Consider the following 19,479-nt stretch of genomic DNA (forward strand, 5'->3'; position numbering starts at 1 on the left):
TAGTTTGCAAACCAAAGCGGAGTCAGACCATGGGTAGAGATACCGGGTGGTATATGACCTGAAATAATCACTCTTGCATCATTTTGGTCAGCTTTTTCCAGTTCTGATTCCAGCCATTGTAGTTGCCTAGTAGCAGTCTTTAAAAACAGTTCTGTTTGTACTGTTGCCTTGACACTAAAGTAGTTTGTATTTAGTACTAGTAGCGTGAGTTTTGGTGCTAGCTGCGCTTTGTAATAACCACCAGTAACAAAGGTTTTTGTAAATTCAGTCTCATTCACTGGTGACTGTTCTTGTCGCCAGTAGCAGCCTTCACATATAACAAAGTCCCTCCATTGCACTCTTACAGCATTGTACCATCCCTGTGGATGTGGTGGGATGTAATAATCTTCTGGTATATCATTGTTTCCCAAACAAGGAAACACATGTGTCTGGGAATCTTTTGTAAAGTTCATCAGTAGCTACACTAATGGCTTCAAAAACTACACCTCCTTTTGGAGTTCCAAGATCATGTGCTGACATGTCACCAGTAACAATGATGAAGTCTGGCCGAACCTCCTCCATACTGATTTTATTCATGGCATGAAAGACATTTTCAACAAGAAGTCGAGGAGAATCACATTGTGGTCTACCGTAGGGAGCCTCATACTCCGCTGGAGAAGAATCATTAGTCAAACGACAAAATGTGTGTTTTGAGATATTGGCATCATATTCAGGATCCACATGGATATCAGAAATATGGAAGAACTTTAGCCAGCTTTCCAGGAAAGCGGATTGCTTGCTATTACATCTTGTGTTTGCGTTTTCCTTGAACGTGCTTTCAGACCTAACATTGCTACATGGCGGCTGAAAGATTCATGTTATTGATAGAAAAGCAATGAGAGCAAATAGGATCCCACAAATAGCAGCAATAAACCATTTGATCTTGGAAAACTTGGACTTTGAAATTAGATCTGTAAGGACTGGCTGCTGGTCTCCTGCCATTGTGATGAACAATGTACAGTAAGCACTTGTGCACGACTACAAAGGCTAAAATCATTGTGATTATCATTGGAAATAGAATACTATAGTGCAAACTAAATTAACTCTTAGTTAGCATGTTGTTGGATAAGTAACAATGAAACAGTGTTTGAATCGATTTCCGGGGCAGGACTCATGCTGGTAGTTCACAGAAAGAAACAGGCTACATGCTGTTTCATCATGTTAGGGCTCTTTAGTCCTACCAATCACAACTGTTGATTTTCACTTCTACCTTGCTTGTAACACCTAATAGACAACCTTTGCAAAGTCTTGTCCATTTGGGAAATTATGGCGCGTAATGTCTAATGTCTAAACCCTTGACAAATATTGTGAATGATGATGCCAATTATTAGAACATGGTTGGTTGGCAAAGACAAGTGAATACGACAAACAACTGGGAAGTAATTCTGTAGCTGCTGTTTGCACTAATCTAAAATTTTGGTCACATGATGTAGGTGATTATGCTCCAGATGAATAGCACACTGGAATTAGCATCTTTGTGCACAAGATGTTATTATTGTCTAAACCAAGAGTTAATTTCTTTCACACATTTTCCTCCAGACAGTTTATTGAAGATGAGTGTACAGTTGTACATTTGGGAATATAGATAAAGGAACATAACTACAGTCTTGTATAAATGTGGTTTAGTTGCATGCATTGATAAAGTATACAATCCGTATTTCAGGTCATAGTAGGTGGCTTTCTTGTGAACAAATTCTGTGAAGGTGGAGGAGATTTTTTCTATCTCCTGATTCCACCAACTGATGTTTCACTGCTTTGAGTAATTAGGATAGATCATACGGTATAGCTAGCTTTGTTGATGAAAATAGGTAAATGTTTGTTATGAGAGTATGTGAATCTTATGAATATTTAAATTAAAAATTACTAAACAACCTTATTCTTGGAATTGGGTAACATAATGATTCTCAATATCAATTGGTTGTGAACATAGAAATTATTGTGTTGTGACTGTTGGACCCAACTCCAACTCTGACAGATCGAACTCTACCTCGGAAACAGAACCTGTTATCTTACCTTTTTCTGTTCAGAGGTCTTAATCCAATTTGTCATTATATTGCCATAAAAACATCCGTGTTCACAACAAATGACTATTAAGCATGATTGTGTTTATCTATTTCAAAAGATTGTTTTGTAATTTAAAATTTCAATGCGTTATATCAACACACATATGACACACTGAATGTTATAATAGACACTGAATAATGAGTTTACTCTGTGATCAACATAACTGCCTTATACCATTGAAAAACTAATAGGTTTTCATCACTAAACAGTCGACAGTAACTAAGATGAAGTTGAAGAAATTGAGACATCACAAACAAGAACAGAATTGATGAGTCAGTTTGCCATGTGCTGTTTATCCAGGTATAAACGGATGTTCTTTCTTGCACTTCTCAAGGATGTCTGAGGTTATACTGCGCATACAACAATATTGTAAATTCTGTGAGAATGTTGCTGTGTCTGGGAGAAACTCGGTTTGACGATGCCAGATATACTGCAGCCACGTGTAGTCCTCTCTCCTGGAGATAACACCATTAGTGATGTCAAGGATCTTCTCATTATTAATCACTTGTCCAAAGCATGATGGATATGATTCAGAGAATGTGTACTCATGGAACCAGTGAGTTTCGTTGTGCTCTGTTCACACAGAAAGTCATTATAAATAAGTAAACAATGTTACTTATTAATTAAGTTATAGCTCCTTACACAATTGGGAAAACAAATTTGTAAAAAAGAGCATTCAGTGCCTGATAACTTATCAATTACTGTAGAAGACTTACATATTTAGTAGCTGAAATATTTTCAATCATCACCAGTATAAAGGTATGTTACTATCTAGATGGTCACATGAAGTGGCCTACCTGCAGACAATTTTACTACAACAGGTTCAGCACTTCCTAGAAGGCCATGCAATCAACTGATATTTGTATATTTAATTGAAGTTTACCATTTGACAGAGCCATGTTTAAGTACCATTGCTTGTAATCTACAAATACGTTGGTTTGGTCATCAACGTAAACCAGACGGAATGCTGGATTATTGTTGTAGACTGGAGAAATAGATGGAGTTAGGAGGATTGCCGACGACTCCTCCACCAATGGCTGATCAGGTTGAGCAAAGAAAAATCTGAAGTCATCCCGATGTATGTGGCCGAACAGCTGTCCTATGACAAATCATATAATAATTACGAACAGTAAATGTTATATGTACTTTATCAAAACCTCCAATAACATGAGGATATCTTTCTCCAGTCAAGTGCAAATATGTTTTAGTATAGTTGTCAAACCAAAGAGGTGACAGACCATAGGTAGAGATGCCAGGTGGTATGTGACCTGAAATAATCACTTTTGCATCATAGTCTTCAGCTCTCTGAAGCTGCTGTCTCAACCATTCCAGTTGACCTTTTGCAGTCTCCAAAAACAGTTCTGTTTGAACAGTTGCCCAGGCACTGAAATAATTGGTGTTTAACACAAGCAAACTAAGTTTAGGAGTTAGCTGTGCTTTATAATAACCACCAGTAACAAACGTTTTCATAAATTCATTTTCTTTCACAGGCGGCTGATCAAATCGCCAGTAGCATTTTTCACAAATAACAAATTCTTTCCACTTGTTCATTACTTCAGTGTACCATCCTTGTGGATGAGGAGGAATGTAGTAATCTTCTGGTATATCATTATTGCCCAGACAGGGGAAAACATAAGTGTTTGGAAATGTGTTTCGAAGCTCATCTGTAGCTATGGTAATAGCTCCAAGAACTACATCCCCTGTGGGAGTGCCAAGGGAGTGGGCAGCCATGTCACCTGTGAAAACAATGAAGTCAGGCCAATTCTCCTCCCATATGCTAGTGCTGATTTTTTTCATTGTCTGGAAAGCATCCTGAATCAGAAGTTTCGGAGAATCACAGTTTGGTCGACCATAAGGAGCAAGGTAAGAAGCAAGTTTAGCTTCAGCAGAATAATTCCTACAATAGGTATGACCTGAAATATTGTCAAGGTATTCGGGGTCAATGTGAACATCAGAAATATGAAAGAACTTGAGCCAGTCTTCCGGGAATGTACTCTTGGGTATAGCACAACCTGCAGGCGCGGTAATACCGGACGTTCCAGAGGTACAGGGCAGACTCTTGACCCAGGTGACAGCTAGGACTGTAGCTAGAACTGCCATGCCGACGGTAGCAGCCACTGCCAAGCCAAAGTACAAAGTAAGCTTTTTACTATGCTGTGGCTTAGCAATTGGCTTTGCATCTTCATCAGTAACAATCAGCTTCGAATTCACTGCCGAGTCCTTTGCCATTCTAGCGATATATGAATGCTGCAACAGATGAGAAGTGTGCAGGTTTCAGTACAATCAACTTAACAAGTGACCAACCGGCATAGAAAACCCACGTCGCAATTTTTGGCTTACCTCAACGCTTCCGGGTGGAGAGTGACGGAACGAGCAAGCCTAAAGTCCGTTCAAAGAATGGAGAGCCCGTGGGAAAATTCCCGTATCTGGGCAAGTACGCCCCCTACGCCGTTGATAAACATATCATTCAAAAGCACGTGATTAGGTGGAGTCAGATCTCTGGACAAATTAACTGTATAGATCCTGGGTTAGTAGATACAGCATGCTTCCTGAAAGAGACTCCTCCCATACATTATCGACAAAGAATACCGCCAGTAAATGACACCTACAAGACTAATTGTATTAATCATTGTTGTCATTCTCATCGTCTCCTAGGAGGATCTCTTCACTGTCTGAAGAGTTCTCCTCACCTACTAATCTTTCTACCGCTTGTTCGAGCACGCCATCTGACGTTCTGTAATAATTTCTACTTTCTGGATGACATGGTCGACATACTGCTTCCATTTCGCCACCGTCACATTTTCAACGCCTTCTCTGGCCAGTTCGAATGGCAGAAAACTGTTGAACAGGACGGACCCTGACGTACTAAAGTAGATAGATAGTAGGCAGTGAGGGCTGGGTAGCAACCACTGCTCTAAATGCTCATTTATCGATTGTTAGTATTACAATCCAAGATGAGAGCAATATTGTTGTTTCCGCCCTCTAGGCCTTATCTGGTAACCACATTTCCCACGGGCTCTCCATTCTTTGAACGGACTTTAGTAAATTTATGTATTTATGTACATACCCAAGCAGATGTGACAAAACCAATATTTACACAACGTAGCTATCTAGCCACAACAGGTAAGTTGTAACGCAAAATATGTTATAAGTATTGTTACGCAGAATATGTTGAGGATACAATTGCCTCTCTCTCCGGAGTGTTAGTTTCTGTCTACAGCAAGTCTAGACAGCAAGTGTGAAGTACATAGTGACTACTGATAGTGACTTCTGAGGATACAATTGCCTCTCTCTCCGGAGTGTTAGTTTCTGTGTACAGCAAGTATATACAGCAAGTGTGAAGTACATAGTTACTGATAGTGACTTCTGATAGTAGATTGCGGTGTTAGATTGCGGTGTTAGATTGCGGTGTTAGATTGCGGTGTTAGATTGCGGTGTTAGATTGCGGTGTTAGATTGCGGTGTTAGATTGCGGTGTTAGATTGCACGTGTTAAGCCTGGTTCACAATATGACGCCGACGTTGAGTTGAGCGTCAAACTTCAAAGAGACCGCCTCGACGTCGGCAGCATCCTTTGATGTTGACGCCGACGTCGACGCTGGAATAGCATTCATTTCTATTGTTGACGTCGACGTCGACGTCGGCGTCAATATTGTGAACCAGGCTTTAGATTGCAGAATAGTGATTGCAGTATCTAACCTGGACAAAAAATGTTGAGGAAACTAATTAATTTATGGATGCTACTGCACATAACATGTTATAATAATAAACAGTAATATCAATTAGTAGTCTCAATTAATTAATTAGCCCTAGCTATTACAATGTAAATTGTACAGTACACACACTGTCTACATGCAGAGCTCTAGATATACGGCTCTGTCTACATGTCTAATCTCGAACTTCCAGACCATGCTCAAGCTCGAGCTTGCAAACAACTGCCATTGGTTCTAGGAAACGTTCCACGTCGACACCCAGCTAGCAGATAATTTTGTCATGAGACATGGCACTAATCTAATCTGAGAGATATTAATGCCATCTAGGCGCTGGAAAATCCCATGTTTATGTGTGCAACGCAGACATCTAATATATAAAGCTCAAACTGTCGTGTCGGTGTGTGTGGTGTGTGTGTGTGTGTGTGTGTGTGTGTGTGTGTGTGTGTGTGTGTGTGTGTGTGTGTGTGTGTGTGTGTGTGTGTGTGTTAGCGTTTGGCGGCCACGTCTTGTGTCCGTTCGCAACCGAAATTGGCACGCACACTCGGCTCGCACAGGGAAAGGTTTGCGTAAAAAAAATTAAAAAATTTGCACCGTGTCCCCCAAAACGCTACACATTCCAGTTCATTCGAACACACGCCCACACCAGTCCTGTGTAGACTGTATGCATCATCGTCCTTCGCAAAGCTTCGAGCAATCGAATATCTCTTGCCGACGAAACTTACTCTTCTAGCGCTTTCGCTTCTCTCCAAATCCTGATTGCATTTGCACCGAATCCAACCTACACGTTCTCTTCAGCAAGCGCTACACGGGGAGTGTGTCGATTTCGATCGAAACAAGCGCGAAGAGCAAGATTCGAATTCATTCAGCACATCCGGGACCTCGCAACAAAGATTGCACGTGACGTGTCCACAGACCTATCTTTACGCTACAGTATCTTGCTCGTACGAAGGACGGGACATGGATCCTAGTATATAATAATATAAAAATCTATAGCAACAAAATTGAATTAGGATTTTCTAATTTACAGATGTACACCCCAAAACATCACATGATATACTACACCTAGCAACAGTGTTTGTAAGAAGTCCCGTATAATCAAGTCACTGTTTGCGATGGATTACGGCGAGGTGCAACACAATCTGTTACTTGCAGCTCGATCGGGCAATCTCCAATTTCTGGACAGTCTTCTTGGAGCATATCCGGGGCTGGACGTGAATTTCGTGGACGATGGAGGCCTCACACCGCTCATGCATTGCGTCGTGGGAAGCGCTGAGAGTGCTGGACAACACGCTGAATGCTGTCAAGTGCTCTTGGACGTGGGAGCGACTCCTGAATTTGCTGATGCGATAGAGGGACGGACTGCTTTGCATTGGGCAGTCGTCGTAGAGAGAGAGGACGTCGTGTCTCAGCTTTTAGTTGCTGGTAACGAGAGAGATTAGATAATGTTGCGTGTACTCATAAGTTTTAGCTAACTTGTGTTATGTGGTAGTTCCCGGAGGGGAAGAGGGTATATAGGAGGTAGGAAGAGGGTCTAGGAGGTAGGAAGGGGGTCTAGGAGGTAGGAAGAGGGTCTAGGAGGTAGAAAGAGGGTCTAGGAGGTAGGAAAGGGGTCTAGGAGGTAGGAAGAGGGGTCTAGGAGGTAGGAAGAGGGTATCAGAGAGTGCGGTAGGGATGCCAAGAATCTAAAATGGCCACTCATACAAAGTATGCAAACGCGTCCTAACCAGATTTCTTATAAAACTAGGTAAAAAATCTCAGAGCCACCTAACGCTTGACTGTAAATGGTCTGAATGGTAGCCAGACTACTAGCGCTAACACTAAGCGTCTCAGAAGCCGTATATCAGCAAGTAAAAAATGCTATTTATTCTTTGAAGTTTTACTTTGTCAGCCAGGCAAGCGCCTCACTTGAAGCAGGTACAGTGACGAGAGCCATACGAAACGATTTGCTCTAGTCCAAGGAATTGCACTGACCCAACAGCTAGAACTGTGCAAAGTCCACCCAGTATCAGTCAACTTGCTGGTATGCAGTTCTACATAGGGCTTCCACAACGCCATATTGTTCCAGTCATATGTGTACATGATAACTACCTTGGTACATGACTTTACCTATTATTAGCTGGTGGAAACTACGGTTTGGGAGATTGCTGCCACTTCCACAGTGTGCTTACAGTTGTGTGTAGTTGAACATGTACGACTATGCTGGCTCGATGCTTGCATGTGATCGTGTAGGCTTCGGTGCAAGATGCATGGGAGTTGTCTATTGATGCAATCATGTTATTACGTACATCTGTCCGCTGCTAGTAGCGTACTGGTACAGTACATTAGTCACAGTATCGTCCCAAGCTGCACGCGTCGTTTCCATCTTCAACCATACACACACATGTAGTACTCACAGTAGCAACACAGATTGGAGCAAGACAAAAACCACTTTATCTACGTAGCTAAGAAATGAATGAAACAAGTATAAACACATTTTGAGAAATTATGGGTATATACGGATGGGTATGTACTTATTCATGCTCATCTCCTACATCACAATCTTTCTACCTAAATTAATTGCTTGCGGCAGTTTCAATCTAAAACGCAGCAGTCATAGATGTGTGACACTCACAGTACTCGATTGTGATGTAGGATATGAGCATAAATAAGTACATACCCATCCCTATATACTCATCCCTACATACCCATCACTTTCTCAAATGTTTTTATACTTGTAGGAAGTAGGAAGAGGGTATAGGAGGTAGGAAGAGGGTCAGCTAGTGGCAGATTCAGAACTTTGTAAAGGGGGTTATGAAACGTATTTATATTAACTAATTGATAGCAATAACAAAATACTTAAAGCAGAGAGTCAACTGAAAATACGAAGATCCTAACACCAACTTGGATGCATGTAGCTCTGGCAGTCTTCTCGCACACTCGAAATCCTTGAACTGATAATCTACAGAACTCCTGGATTTGTCCTGTACAGTTTTCACTGTGTTATGCAGCCATTTTGTTGCTAAGTATGTGTAATATAGTTACCAAGCAGACAATTACTACTTCAAGTCTCAGAGAGTCGGTGTTTTTGTGGAATCTCTAGAAACACCCCTGGATTTAGTACTGAGGGGAAATGGTAGGAGGGTAGGAAGGAGAGAAAGGGACAAATGGACAGAAATCGGGGAGAGTTAGAGAGGGCATTGTTATAGGCTTAGCCAAGGAACATTGGAATGGTGTTTTATGTCTTTTGCTTTGCCTGACCTTGTATTGATCAATCACGTAGATTCTTTTCATGTGGTACAATATAGGTTGACTAGTGCAACAAATCTATTGTTGGCATGCAGTATGGCTGATGTAAAAGTATTGTGATTAAATCGGTGTACTTTAGTGGCTTGATCTGTACTAGCTGTGTGAACAGCACTTGTTGTTTGTCATCAAATCATATACCAATACTTTTATATGTAGATCAATGAGGATACGTCTGGAGATGTAATTTATCTGTATTGTGTTATAGGTGTGGATGTCACTCAGCCAGACTTTCATAATAACACAGCCATTGACATAGCTGTTCAGCAACATCCTCCTCGCTGTCTGGCCATATTTGTTGCTAATATGCATGCCGATCTTCTTCAAATTGCTGACAGTGAAGGCTTGACACCATTGGTTAAAGCAATACAAAAGGGAAATACAGATTCTGTAAACTTGCTTCTCAATTCAAACGTCAAAGTGAATGTGACCGGTGGATCTCATGGATGGACTCCAGTACACTGGGCTTGTCATGCTGACCAACCAGACATTCTGTCTCTTCTCTTGCGAAGTGGAGCAGATGCCAATATTGCTGATGTTGAGCAGAAGACTGCAAGTCACATTGCTTCTATTAGTGAGAACTCAGACTGCATAGGTGTATTGATCAAACAGCTTGGAGTGGCAGTGGCGCAGAGTGGTGATCACCAAGGAATCACCCCTCTCATGTATGCATGCGGAGTTGGAAATGATAAACATGTAAAAGTGATGCTGAAGAAAAAGGTAAACTAGTACTATAAATCCTCTTGTAAGCAATTCATGAGGATATATAGCTGCTCAATGTTAGTTGCACTTGTCTGTGTTTATTGGTTTCTATAATGTTTTTGTCAATCTGTTACATGAGAAACACATTTTGAATAGTCAGAAACCAGGCAGTTGCATGGATAGGTGTATTAACAAGGTAGTTGCTTGGAAGGTTTGGCAATCATTAAATTTCTTGCGAACATCAGTGACAATCTAGTTGACCTGCAATGTGCAACCTTGTGATGACATTTTAATCAACGAAGAAAAATATGCTAATTAGAATTGCTGTATTTATCTATATCTGATATTGTCAGGTGGATGCTATGGCTGTTGACTTAGATGGTCAGACTGCACTTCACTGGTGTAAAGAAAACCAACATTCAAGATGTGTTGATCTGTTGTGCAAACAATATCCTGAAATTCTGAATAAGCGGGATGCTCAGTTTCAGATGCCATTACACCATGCAGCAACTGCTGGGAATTCAGTCGTCTGTATGGCGCTCTGTCAGCAACAAGGAATACAGTTAGATTGTATGGACAATGATCAACACACACCAGCACACTGGGCTACAGGTAGTACATTTTTATTAGCCTAATTTTTTGTAGTCTAAATCGGCTTGTCATGCTTTATGCGTCGTGTAGTGAGTGGGCACACGGATGTGTTGGCGTGTCTCGGTGAATATGGAGCCAATCTGTCATTACCTGATGTCAATGGAGCACATCCATTACATTATGCTGTCCAACTTTGTAGTACAGCTACAGTTGATGGTGATCTAAATGAAAACATCATGATCAGAGGAATGGACTGCATTCGAGTACTACTAGAGAGAGGCTGTCAAGTTGACGTGAGAGACAATGAAGAAAGGACCCCTCTTATGTGGGCAGTTACAGCTGATGGTATGTAAGCTAAGAGAGGCACTGCAGCCTCCAATTGAACAACCTAAATTTTGTCAATATGTTTGTTGTTATATGTACTTATTGTTTATTGCTGCAGGCATGAGTGAAGTGTGTGCTTTGTTATGTCACAATGGTGCTGATGTGAATGCTCACGACAGTCTTGGAATGACAACTCTTCATATTGCTGTCAACACATTTCATCCAGATGAGTGTGTAACTCTTGTGTCTGAACTGGCAGCTGATGTGAATGCCGTTGACGTTAATCATCACAGTCCACTCTTTGTTGCTGTGTCACAAAATGCCACTGATTTAGTGGCTTTCTTGCTGCAATCTGGAGCAACACCTGACAAACAAGACAAAGACATGATGAGGTGAAAAATTTGCTGGATTCTTTGCTGCACATGCAGCTCATAGTTGTCTTTCTGATTGTTTGCCATTAGTTCAATTCTTGACTTTTTCAAATTCTGTCAGCTCAGTTTCACTTGTTATTGTTATTGTTTTAGTGTCGCTCACATTGCTTCGTCACTGGGTAATCTTGAAAGTTTGGAATTAATTCACTCACATGTTGGTCACATTGACATGAAAAACAACAGAGATGCTCGACCATTACATGAAGCAGCTGGCAATGGTCATTCAGGTATAGACTGTTAATTCATCGTTTACTTGGTGCATGCTGTTAGTCCTAAAAGTCATAGTCTATTATACGACTGCCAGTCAACTATATTGAGGGTGATAAAGATGTCAAAATGGTACCTTTGAGACTGGAAATGCTCAGATATGTAAATAGCACCAATCTTTGTTTTGGCTTAGTTTTTGTATTTAGTTTTTTGCCATTGTCTTTCATACTCTGTTTGTTGTTGCAGCTTGTGTACAGTTCTTGCTAAAGGCAGGATGCAGTGCTGACAGCACTGACATTGATGGAGCCACACCACTTCACTTTGCTGCTGCAGGCAATTATGTTGATGTCTGTTCGTTGCTAATAAATGCAAAAGCAGACGTTAATGCTGCAGTGACAAATCAAGTAAAGAAACGAGTTGTTGTATTTTGCTGTATTGATCAGTAATAACGATTGTACGCAGGGTGTTGTTTTGACGCCTCTTGATTTTGCTGAGGCAAGCAGTGCTTTTAATGCCATGCAAGAGATTCAGTCAGCAGGAGGTGTGTTTGGTCGACAATTGCAGGAAGCACCAAGAGAAGATTGGTTGAAGTCTATTAAAGAGGAAGAAGAAATTCAGAATGTTGATGAAAGTGTGGCAAGTGATTTAGAGGTGAAGCGGGAAGAAGTTTTTAAACCAGCGATGTCTTGCATTGAAGAGATTACAACTGATCAAGGAGACAGTGAGACAACAACAGATGAGCATGCTGTGGAAAACAAGCAAGAAAAAGAGACGGACATGCAAGAACTGAATAGAAAGGAAACAATAGAAGATAGCAAAAAATCAGAGAATAGCAGAGACATTGAAGCAGAAGTGATGCACAGACAACCTGATGGTGAAGAAGATGAAGAAGTGAAGCAAACAAAGGAAGAGCTACGTGATCCTCATGTCAGTACTAGAACCAAGCTTGACAAAGAGGAAATGCAAAGTAAGATTGAAAGAGAGGACAACTTAGATGAACCTAAAGAAAGAGGAATCACAGAGCAAACAGAGACTACAATATTAGGAGAAGAAACGGAAGAGAAAGAATATGGCAAGAAAGAGAAAGATTTACGAACAACAGAAGCAAATATAAATGGTTGTCACATTCATGAATCAAACATTAGCCCTGACAGAGACAACACATTAGATGACACTGAGCAGGTGGAAGGTGCTGCCGCCTGTGAAGAAGAAAGCAGGCTTCTGACTGAAGATGAAGTAGTTCAACCTGCTGTGATTGAAGACACAAAGGCTGTTGTGGAAGATATAGAGACAAGAGACATAGAAACATATGATCGAGATGATAACAAAAGACGAGTTCAAGATGTGACTGTACACACAGTCATGCCAGACAGTCTAGCTTCATTGTCTGTTACTCAGGCATTTGCCCAACCAACTATGGTTGCTGCTGATACTGTTGATCAGACACTCACAGAAAGTGACACTAAGCCTAACCATTTATTGCCAACTCTTACACCTTCCAAGCAAATGCAACAATTTAAATGGAAGCACTCAGATACACCAACAGTTAGCAGTAAGCAAAAACATGCAAAGAGTACTGTGGCCACTGGTTGTGCTTATGGAGGTTTGTTAGCTGGAGTAAGTGTAGGTGCAGCACCACAGAAAAAACACATTGTTCAGCAGCTAGTGACAGTTCTACCCTATTTGAAGAACATTTCGCTTGAGATTGGGAATGATGAATCAACAGAATTACAGAGACTGGAGTCGGCACCTGCTGACAACAGAGCAGAGATTCAGGAATTTGTGAAAAGTGAAGAGGCTGACACTGCACCAGATAGCTTAATGCTAAAGGAAACTGTTGGTCCATCAGCAGCTTTAAGTTATTTGAAAGCTGTAGAGAATGAAACCAAGACAAAGGCTATGGAAACAGAACTGGCAAAAGATGATCAACCAATGCAGCACAATGAAGACATTTGTGTTGCTGAGGAAGGACGATCAACTGCAGTGACACATACTGTGAACAACATTCAAGACGATAATGTTATGATAGATATTTCAACAGTTGGAAGTGACGAGAAACGAGGAAGAGCGGTGCAAAAGAGTGATTTGCTGGCAATTGATGAGAAAGAAGCAGTCTTTGTTGATGATGCAGAACTCAAGAAGCAGTCACTTGCAACTGACAAACAACCTGATTTAGCTACTGAGACACAAGCCACTGTGCCAAGAATTCAGAATGCTCCAGATCCTGAAATAAAATTAGTTGAGTCAGTGGTTGTAGACGCTAGCAAGACGGTCTCTCACCAGCCAGCTGATCACATTTTGCCTACTCAGAATCCACCTGCTCTTGCATCTCCTCTTATTTCAGCAACATTAGTTGGTTATGATGCTGGTGAAACATTACACTCAGCTTTACCTACTGCTGATTTTCAAACTTCAGAACTTCATTTTTCTCCTACAGCTTCCTCTGCTGCTGTGATCCCACTGATGGGTCATCATGTTAGTGAGAAGAGCCCTGGATCTCTAATTGAGGCTGTAAGAGCACAGATTGATCAGAGAGTTGCTGATGGAGGGAACACAGTTGCACAGGAAGAGCAAGAAGCACAACAGACATGTGATACAGATGAACAGAGACATGATCTTCTTAGTGATGAAGAAAAGAAGCTAATAGAAACTCTAAGAATGAAACAAGAACGACCAACAAGTGCTGCTGCTCGTGCAATGAAAGAACTAGCAAGGGTACATGTTGAAGCAGTTTTCTTTTTGTGTTGATACCAAATTTGTATTTTGTGAAGTTAGTTGTCTATGTGTTGTGTTTTTGTGATTATCATCTTGCTGCTTACAGGTTTCATCTTTTGTTTATTAAATGGAGTTTTTCTATTTGAAAGTGTTAATGGATTAGTTTTAGGTTTTCTGGGTACTGTAGTATGATGAAATATGCTATCTCAATGATTTAACTCAAACAGTTTCATTGCAAGTCTTCTTGGTTGACTGCTACGTCTAAAAGCGTTATTTTAGAAAGTGAAATATGTCTTGTGATGAGGTTGCTTTAATGTAGTGTTGTGATGGCAGTGTAGATAGTCATGTCATTAGTTCTTTCTAACAAATTTGTTTCTTTAGTGCAACAATTTAGTACATTTGATTTTATATAAACTGTTTGCCTTCCAGTCACTTGGATGTTGTGACAGTCGAGTGATTTTATGCGATGTGGTCAGTTACAACTTGTAAGGCAATCTTATTTGTATTAGGCCCATGCCATGCAACTTCGAATGGTGCGCAATGTTGAACAAGCGAAGTTGGAGCGAGAATGCAATGAGAAAGCACAACGTATTGCAGCTTTGGATGAGAAAGCGAGTTTACAGGCGAGTACTGAAGATAGAAAGTATGATGATTGGCTCAAGAAACTGGACAGTCAGTGCAAGGTATTTGATTTACCTGTTGTGGTTTGATCATTGCACAGCACATTAGTTACAGTTTACATCCTATTGCGGTCAAACAAAAAATTGATGTTTTCTTTTCTCTGCTTTGCTTTTCTTGTTTAAGAGAGTTTGACATGCTGTCGATAAGGAACTTCCAGCTTTCAAAGCAAACAAATACCTAATAGAGATTTGTTTTCTGTTGAGGAGTAAGGTGCAGCATTCAGTCTGTTCCTATATGTTTTTGTAGAAGCTCATGTGTCCAATTTTATGTGACATGTAAATGTAGGTACTGTATGAGTATTAAGTTTTTTCTGTTGTCTTGCATTGCAGCGGTGTCCTATTTGATATTTGTTTATGCTTTGCAGAGTATGACAAAAACAATTAGTAAAAGCACAGCTGAGGCTGCACTACAGAACCAACAGTTTGGGTCAGTGCTTGCACACTGTGGTGGCAGTAAACGACCTACAGTAGCGCAGTGGCTTGAAAATAAGTTGCAGCAGCAACGTTCCACTATGCAAGAAGAGCTGATTTATTTGGACAGAACTAGAACACAGAGAGAAGGAATAGTAGCAACCGCAAAAGTAGTTGCTGACTCTCGAGCTGAAAGACATCGCAGCTGGGATAAGCAGAGGCAGTTACAGAACAGAATAAAGAATATTAAACAGAAGCACAATGAACTCATATCTACAGCTTTCATATTTTCAGGTGATTCAGATTGATATATCAGTGACATTGTTTGCATTATTCTATTCCTGGTTGTTACCGGTCTGTAATTTGGTTATTATTATTAATTTGTGATTTGAGTGTTTGGTTGTAATTTGTATTGTTTGCTTTACTTTTGTAGCAAGACCAATGCGTAATCCATATGTCTATGATGTGAACAATTCTCAGTCATCTAACAGCCAGAATCGTAGTCTTTAATTCAGTTTTGTTTTTGTTTTTGTTTTTGCGTTATTGTTGTTTTGTTAAGGGCTTCCCTCTATATCTGCTTCATCTGGATTGACCAACCAACGACAATCTAATCAGAAATCTACTCAACCTGTACAAATGAAGAAATACCAAGTGACTCCAACTTCACAACAAAAGACTAAAGACAAGACTAGACAGGCTTCACCTACCATCGGTGAATATTTTGTAGCATTTGCGTTGTACTACTATTTTTTACTATAAGTGTGTGTATTAGTCAAAATCACAACTAGTGGGTTTGAAAAGTCACCAGAAGTGGTTCAGGTGCAACAGACAAAGCGAGCATCACGGATTGACGTTGGCTCTGAAGAGCTATGGGACTTTGGAGAACGACTTTGTAAGTAGCCGTCTTGTTGACTTCTTTTTGCCATGATCTACGAGCTTGTTTTAGTGTCAGGGGAGGTTGGTAGCACTAATTGTCACTTTAAAGAGAGAAAGCCAGTCCACTTTGTCTCTCCGAATCAGTACAGACCACTCATATTGCCAAGACCTTTCAGCGCTATTACTAAACAACGTCTGTCGTTTGGAGTACAGAAATCAAGAAAGAGGCCAACTTCAGCCAGTTGAGTGTTGTAGAGAAAAGTGTTCCAAAGCATAATTTTTTGTGACCAATATGTCTTTTCTAGCTTTTTAACGGTTTTGTATTAATAGTTGGATCGAGGTTTGATACGGATACAGTTTTAGAATGGTTTTATGATTATAATCAATTTCTAGTCTCATGTACAGTAATCAGACAATTTCCCTCCTCACTTCTTTTGACCAGTAATAGAGGAAGTGATCAAGGAGGGAGAAAAAAGTTTGAGTACACATGAGACTGTCACTAATCAATTTCTGTGTCTAGTGATTCAAAGATCATTGTATTGTGCAAGCATGTTATTTGATTTGATTTGATTTGTGATCATGAGACACAGCTGGTAGTGATAAATGAATTTTAAGAGTTGTTGTTGTTGTTGTTGTTGTTGTTGTTGTTGTTGTTGTTGTTGTTGTTGTTGTTGGTGGTGGTGGTGGTGGTGGTGGTGGTGTGTGTGTGTGTGTGTGTGTGTGTGTGTGTGTGTGTGTGTTGGTAGAAAATGTGTTTGACAAATCCGCAAAGAACTGTTGAACTACCATTAAGCTTCACTTGCTTCACTAAATACATGTGTACGTACAGGGTAAGTACTACGCCTTCTCTTATCCGGGATATTTTGAAACAAAGATGAGCAAAGTGCTCAATTTCAAGGTCGTCCTGCTTGGTGAAGTAGGTGTCGGCAAGACAAGTATCTTTGTGCGACTGCGGGATAACAAATTCATAGGAAGCAAGAGCACAATAGGCGTGGATAAAGGAGAATTCGAATTTGAAGTGAATGGCACGCCAGTCAAGGTAACACGAGCTTTACAAACGTATCATATTTCGAATACGGATGGCAGCATCTATGATAAGTTGGAATTCGGAATTCAATGAACGATTAGTTGTTGTGTTCGTCTCTTCAAACATTTTGCACGTGACGTAGTAGGGTGAGGTAGGGGTACAGTGTGTATAGAACTTGGTAGGCGGGACGTTACGTTCGATATCGAATCGCTTTCAGTGTTACGTTTTCAAGGTCAGGAGTTCGAATACGTGTACTTTACACGTCCAGGAGATGCGAAGTCTGCTGTTGAACCACGTGACTAAGCATGTAACGTCACTAGATTATATTGAAATTAATTAAGAGTTACGTGTATGCAATAATTGTAAACATGATAAAGTTTCAAGTTGTTTTAATAGGAGTTTGTCAATCAGGCAAGAGAATATAACGTATTGATTTAATTCACAGGGTTGCTGGTTCACACCCACACAAACTTGAAATCGTGTCGACAACCACACATTTATCATTTACCATTTTAGATGGCTTGCTGTTAGACAACAATGAACTTTCTTGATCATTTTCCTGTTGCACGTGACCTGAAATGTATGAAGTTTTCTAGCTTGCACCTCTTGCACCTCCATGGCTTCTTTTCATGATCTGAGTCTTGCCATCGCAGTAATGCTCTCTGCTCCACCCATTTCCGGGTTACATGCAACAAAAGCTTGAGAAAGCGCTTTGACATTCAGCAGCAAGCTATCTCAAGATGCTAAATGGTAAATATGTGGATAAAGAACACCTGTTGTTAGCATTCTCTCAAATTGTCAAGTACAAGGAATGAAACTGATGTGGCAGACAAGAACATGATTCACGTCTCTCGTTATACTAAAAGACTATGTCATACAACATGGTGCACCCTAACATGTTTCCTTGTTTTGCTTCGCTATGACACAACTTGAAATTGTGGCACGATTTCAAAATTGCTTGGGTGTGTCTGTGCGCGAGGGGTGAATCGTGAGTGGCACCTTAACATGCCCGTGTTCATGTCACTGAACTCATTCATCTACTAGCTTGTACACCGTAATGTTGCGTACCAAAGCCGTGCTTATTTCTGTGTGAGCCGAATTGGAATTCAGGCTTGTATTCAAGAAAGGCTTATGCCATTTCAACGAGCAAGATTCGTTAAGATATATTGACATGATTATCATGAGATGCCAGTTTCAAGAGCGTGTAACAACACCAGCTTCTACTTCATCTTTATTGTCGGTGTCACTGAATGCTAGACGCACACGCTGACACATGCACACCTGCACATACACAAGCCGAATGTCTTGAATACAAGCTTGGCTTCTACACGCAACTGGCTTGTATGCAGCACGAGGTCTTTGGTTTTGCGGCTTCTATTCAAGATCAGCTTTTATTCGAGATTGGCTTTCATATGCAACATTGCGGTACTCTAAGTTTGTTTCTAGATTTGCTCAGATGTTTAGTGACGGGGCATCAGTTGCAACTGTGTTTGTCTCAGTTGTTGTTTTGTAGCTGGACTTGTGGGACACAGCAGGAAGCGAAAAGTTTCGAACACTAACCAGTAACTATTACCATGGAGCAAAGGCTTGCATCTACATCTATGATATCACCGACACCAGCTCATTGTACAGTCTTGCTGCTTGGCTTCTGGATGCTCAGAAGTTTGCAAAAGACCATTTATGCTTCCTGGTTGCTAACAAGTGTGATATGGAAGAAGAAATTGATGTTGAGAAACAAACAGCCGAGACGTTTCAGAGAGAAAAAGGTTTTATTGAACGATTTGAGATGTCTGCCAAGACAGGTGCAGGAGTAAGGGATGCATTCCAAGCAATTGCTGAGCATCTGGTGAAGAAACTTGCACCTGGAAGTGACTCTCTGACTTCAGAGCAAGCAATGCAACCTTCACCATTTGATAACGTAGGAGCTCAATCTAAGAGTAAGGGTTGTTGTTCGTAGACACATAAGGGTGTATTGGATGCGGATTGTGTTAATTTCATAAAACTTTTGTACTTAGTAACTTGAGTGATACCGTAATTGGTACTAGTTGCAATCTGCTGATGAGTTAGGATTTCAGCGAATTTTAATGGCAATTTTGTTGTTTTGCATGTTTGATGTAATAGAAAGTGTTGTTATTAGAGGTGATGAGAAGAATGTTTGGTCATGAAGGTGTACAGTCATAAACGCTCAACTTCAGTATGGTAGACTGTAACACCCTCTTGTTGTCTACTAAGACATCCCGACATGTTCTCTTTGTACATGTGACATACGGAATGGACGGACAACACAAAATTCTATTTCAGGAGATAAACGATCACAACTTAACAAAGACATTTAATAATTTTTGGATTACCGGTAAACGGGCGCGCTCGGATAGTAGTTCTGAAACTGGAATTGACAGGGTGGTAGTTCCTAGTTTGT

At 40.6% G+C, this 19,479-nt stretch overlaps 3 protein-coding genes across 3 annotated transcripts; 2 read left to right on the plus strand and 1 right to left on the minus strand.

Annotated features, from left to right (window-relative positions):
• Positions 1 to 1,454: 1,454 nt before the first annotated feature.
• LOC134177934 (ankycorbin-like) lies at positions 1,455 to 16,549 on the plus strand (the record flags this gene model as incomplete). The annotated part of the gene is given in 17 exon segments (XM_062644711.1): positions 1,455 to 1,527; positions 6,967 to 7,236; positions 7,304 to 7,321; positions 9,305 to 9,816; positions 9,881 to 10,009; positions 10,152 to 10,410; positions 10,480 to 10,734; positions 10,832 to 11,105; positions 11,238 to 11,371; positions 11,598 to 11,755; positions 11,814 to 14,066; positions 14,576 to 14,749; positions 15,112 to 15,451; positions 15,591 to 15,656; positions 15,717 to 15,869; positions 15,930 to 16,049; positions 16,104 to 16,549. Coding segments are annotated over 17 exon segments (5,364 nt in total), but the record flags the coding sequence as incomplete, so codon positions are not given.
• Positions 2,124 to 4,516, minus strand: LOC134178600 (acid sphingomyelinase-like phosphodiesterase 3a). The gene is made up of 4 exons (XM_062645477.1): positions 4,444 to 4,516; positions 3,261 to 4,350; positions 2,987 to 3,202; positions 2,124 to 2,676 (listed from the first exon to the last, which is right to left on the minus strand). Exons 2-4 carry the CDS (start codon positions 4,330 to 4,332, stop codon positions 2,396 to 2,398), a joined length of 1,569 nt encoding a protein of 522 aa, XP_062501461.1. The 5' UTR covers positions 4,333 to 4,350; positions 4,444 to 4,516; the 3' UTR covers positions 2,124 to 2,395.
• A 227-nt stretch (positions 16,550 to 16,776) lies between the features above and the next one.
• On the plus strand, positions 16,777 to 19,242 carry LOC134178987 (uncharacterized). Its single transcript, XM_062645898.1, has 2 exons — positions 16,777 to 17,072; positions 18,574 to 19,242. Exons 1-2 carry the CDS (start codon positions 16,908 to 16,910, stop codon positions 19,015 to 19,017), a joined length of 609 nt encoding a protein of 202 aa, XP_062501882.1. The 5' UTR covers positions 16,777 to 16,907; the 3' UTR covers positions 19,018 to 19,242.
• The last annotated feature ends 237 nt before the right edge of the window (positions 19,243 to 19,479 follow it).

Source organism: Corticium candelabrum, chromosome 4, assembly GCF_963422355.1.
Source record: "Corticium candelabrum chromosome 4, ooCorCand1.1, whole genome shotgun sequence".
NCBI lineage: Eukaryota > Metazoa > Porifera > Homoscleromorpha > Homosclerophorida > Plakinidae > Corticium > Corticium candelabrum.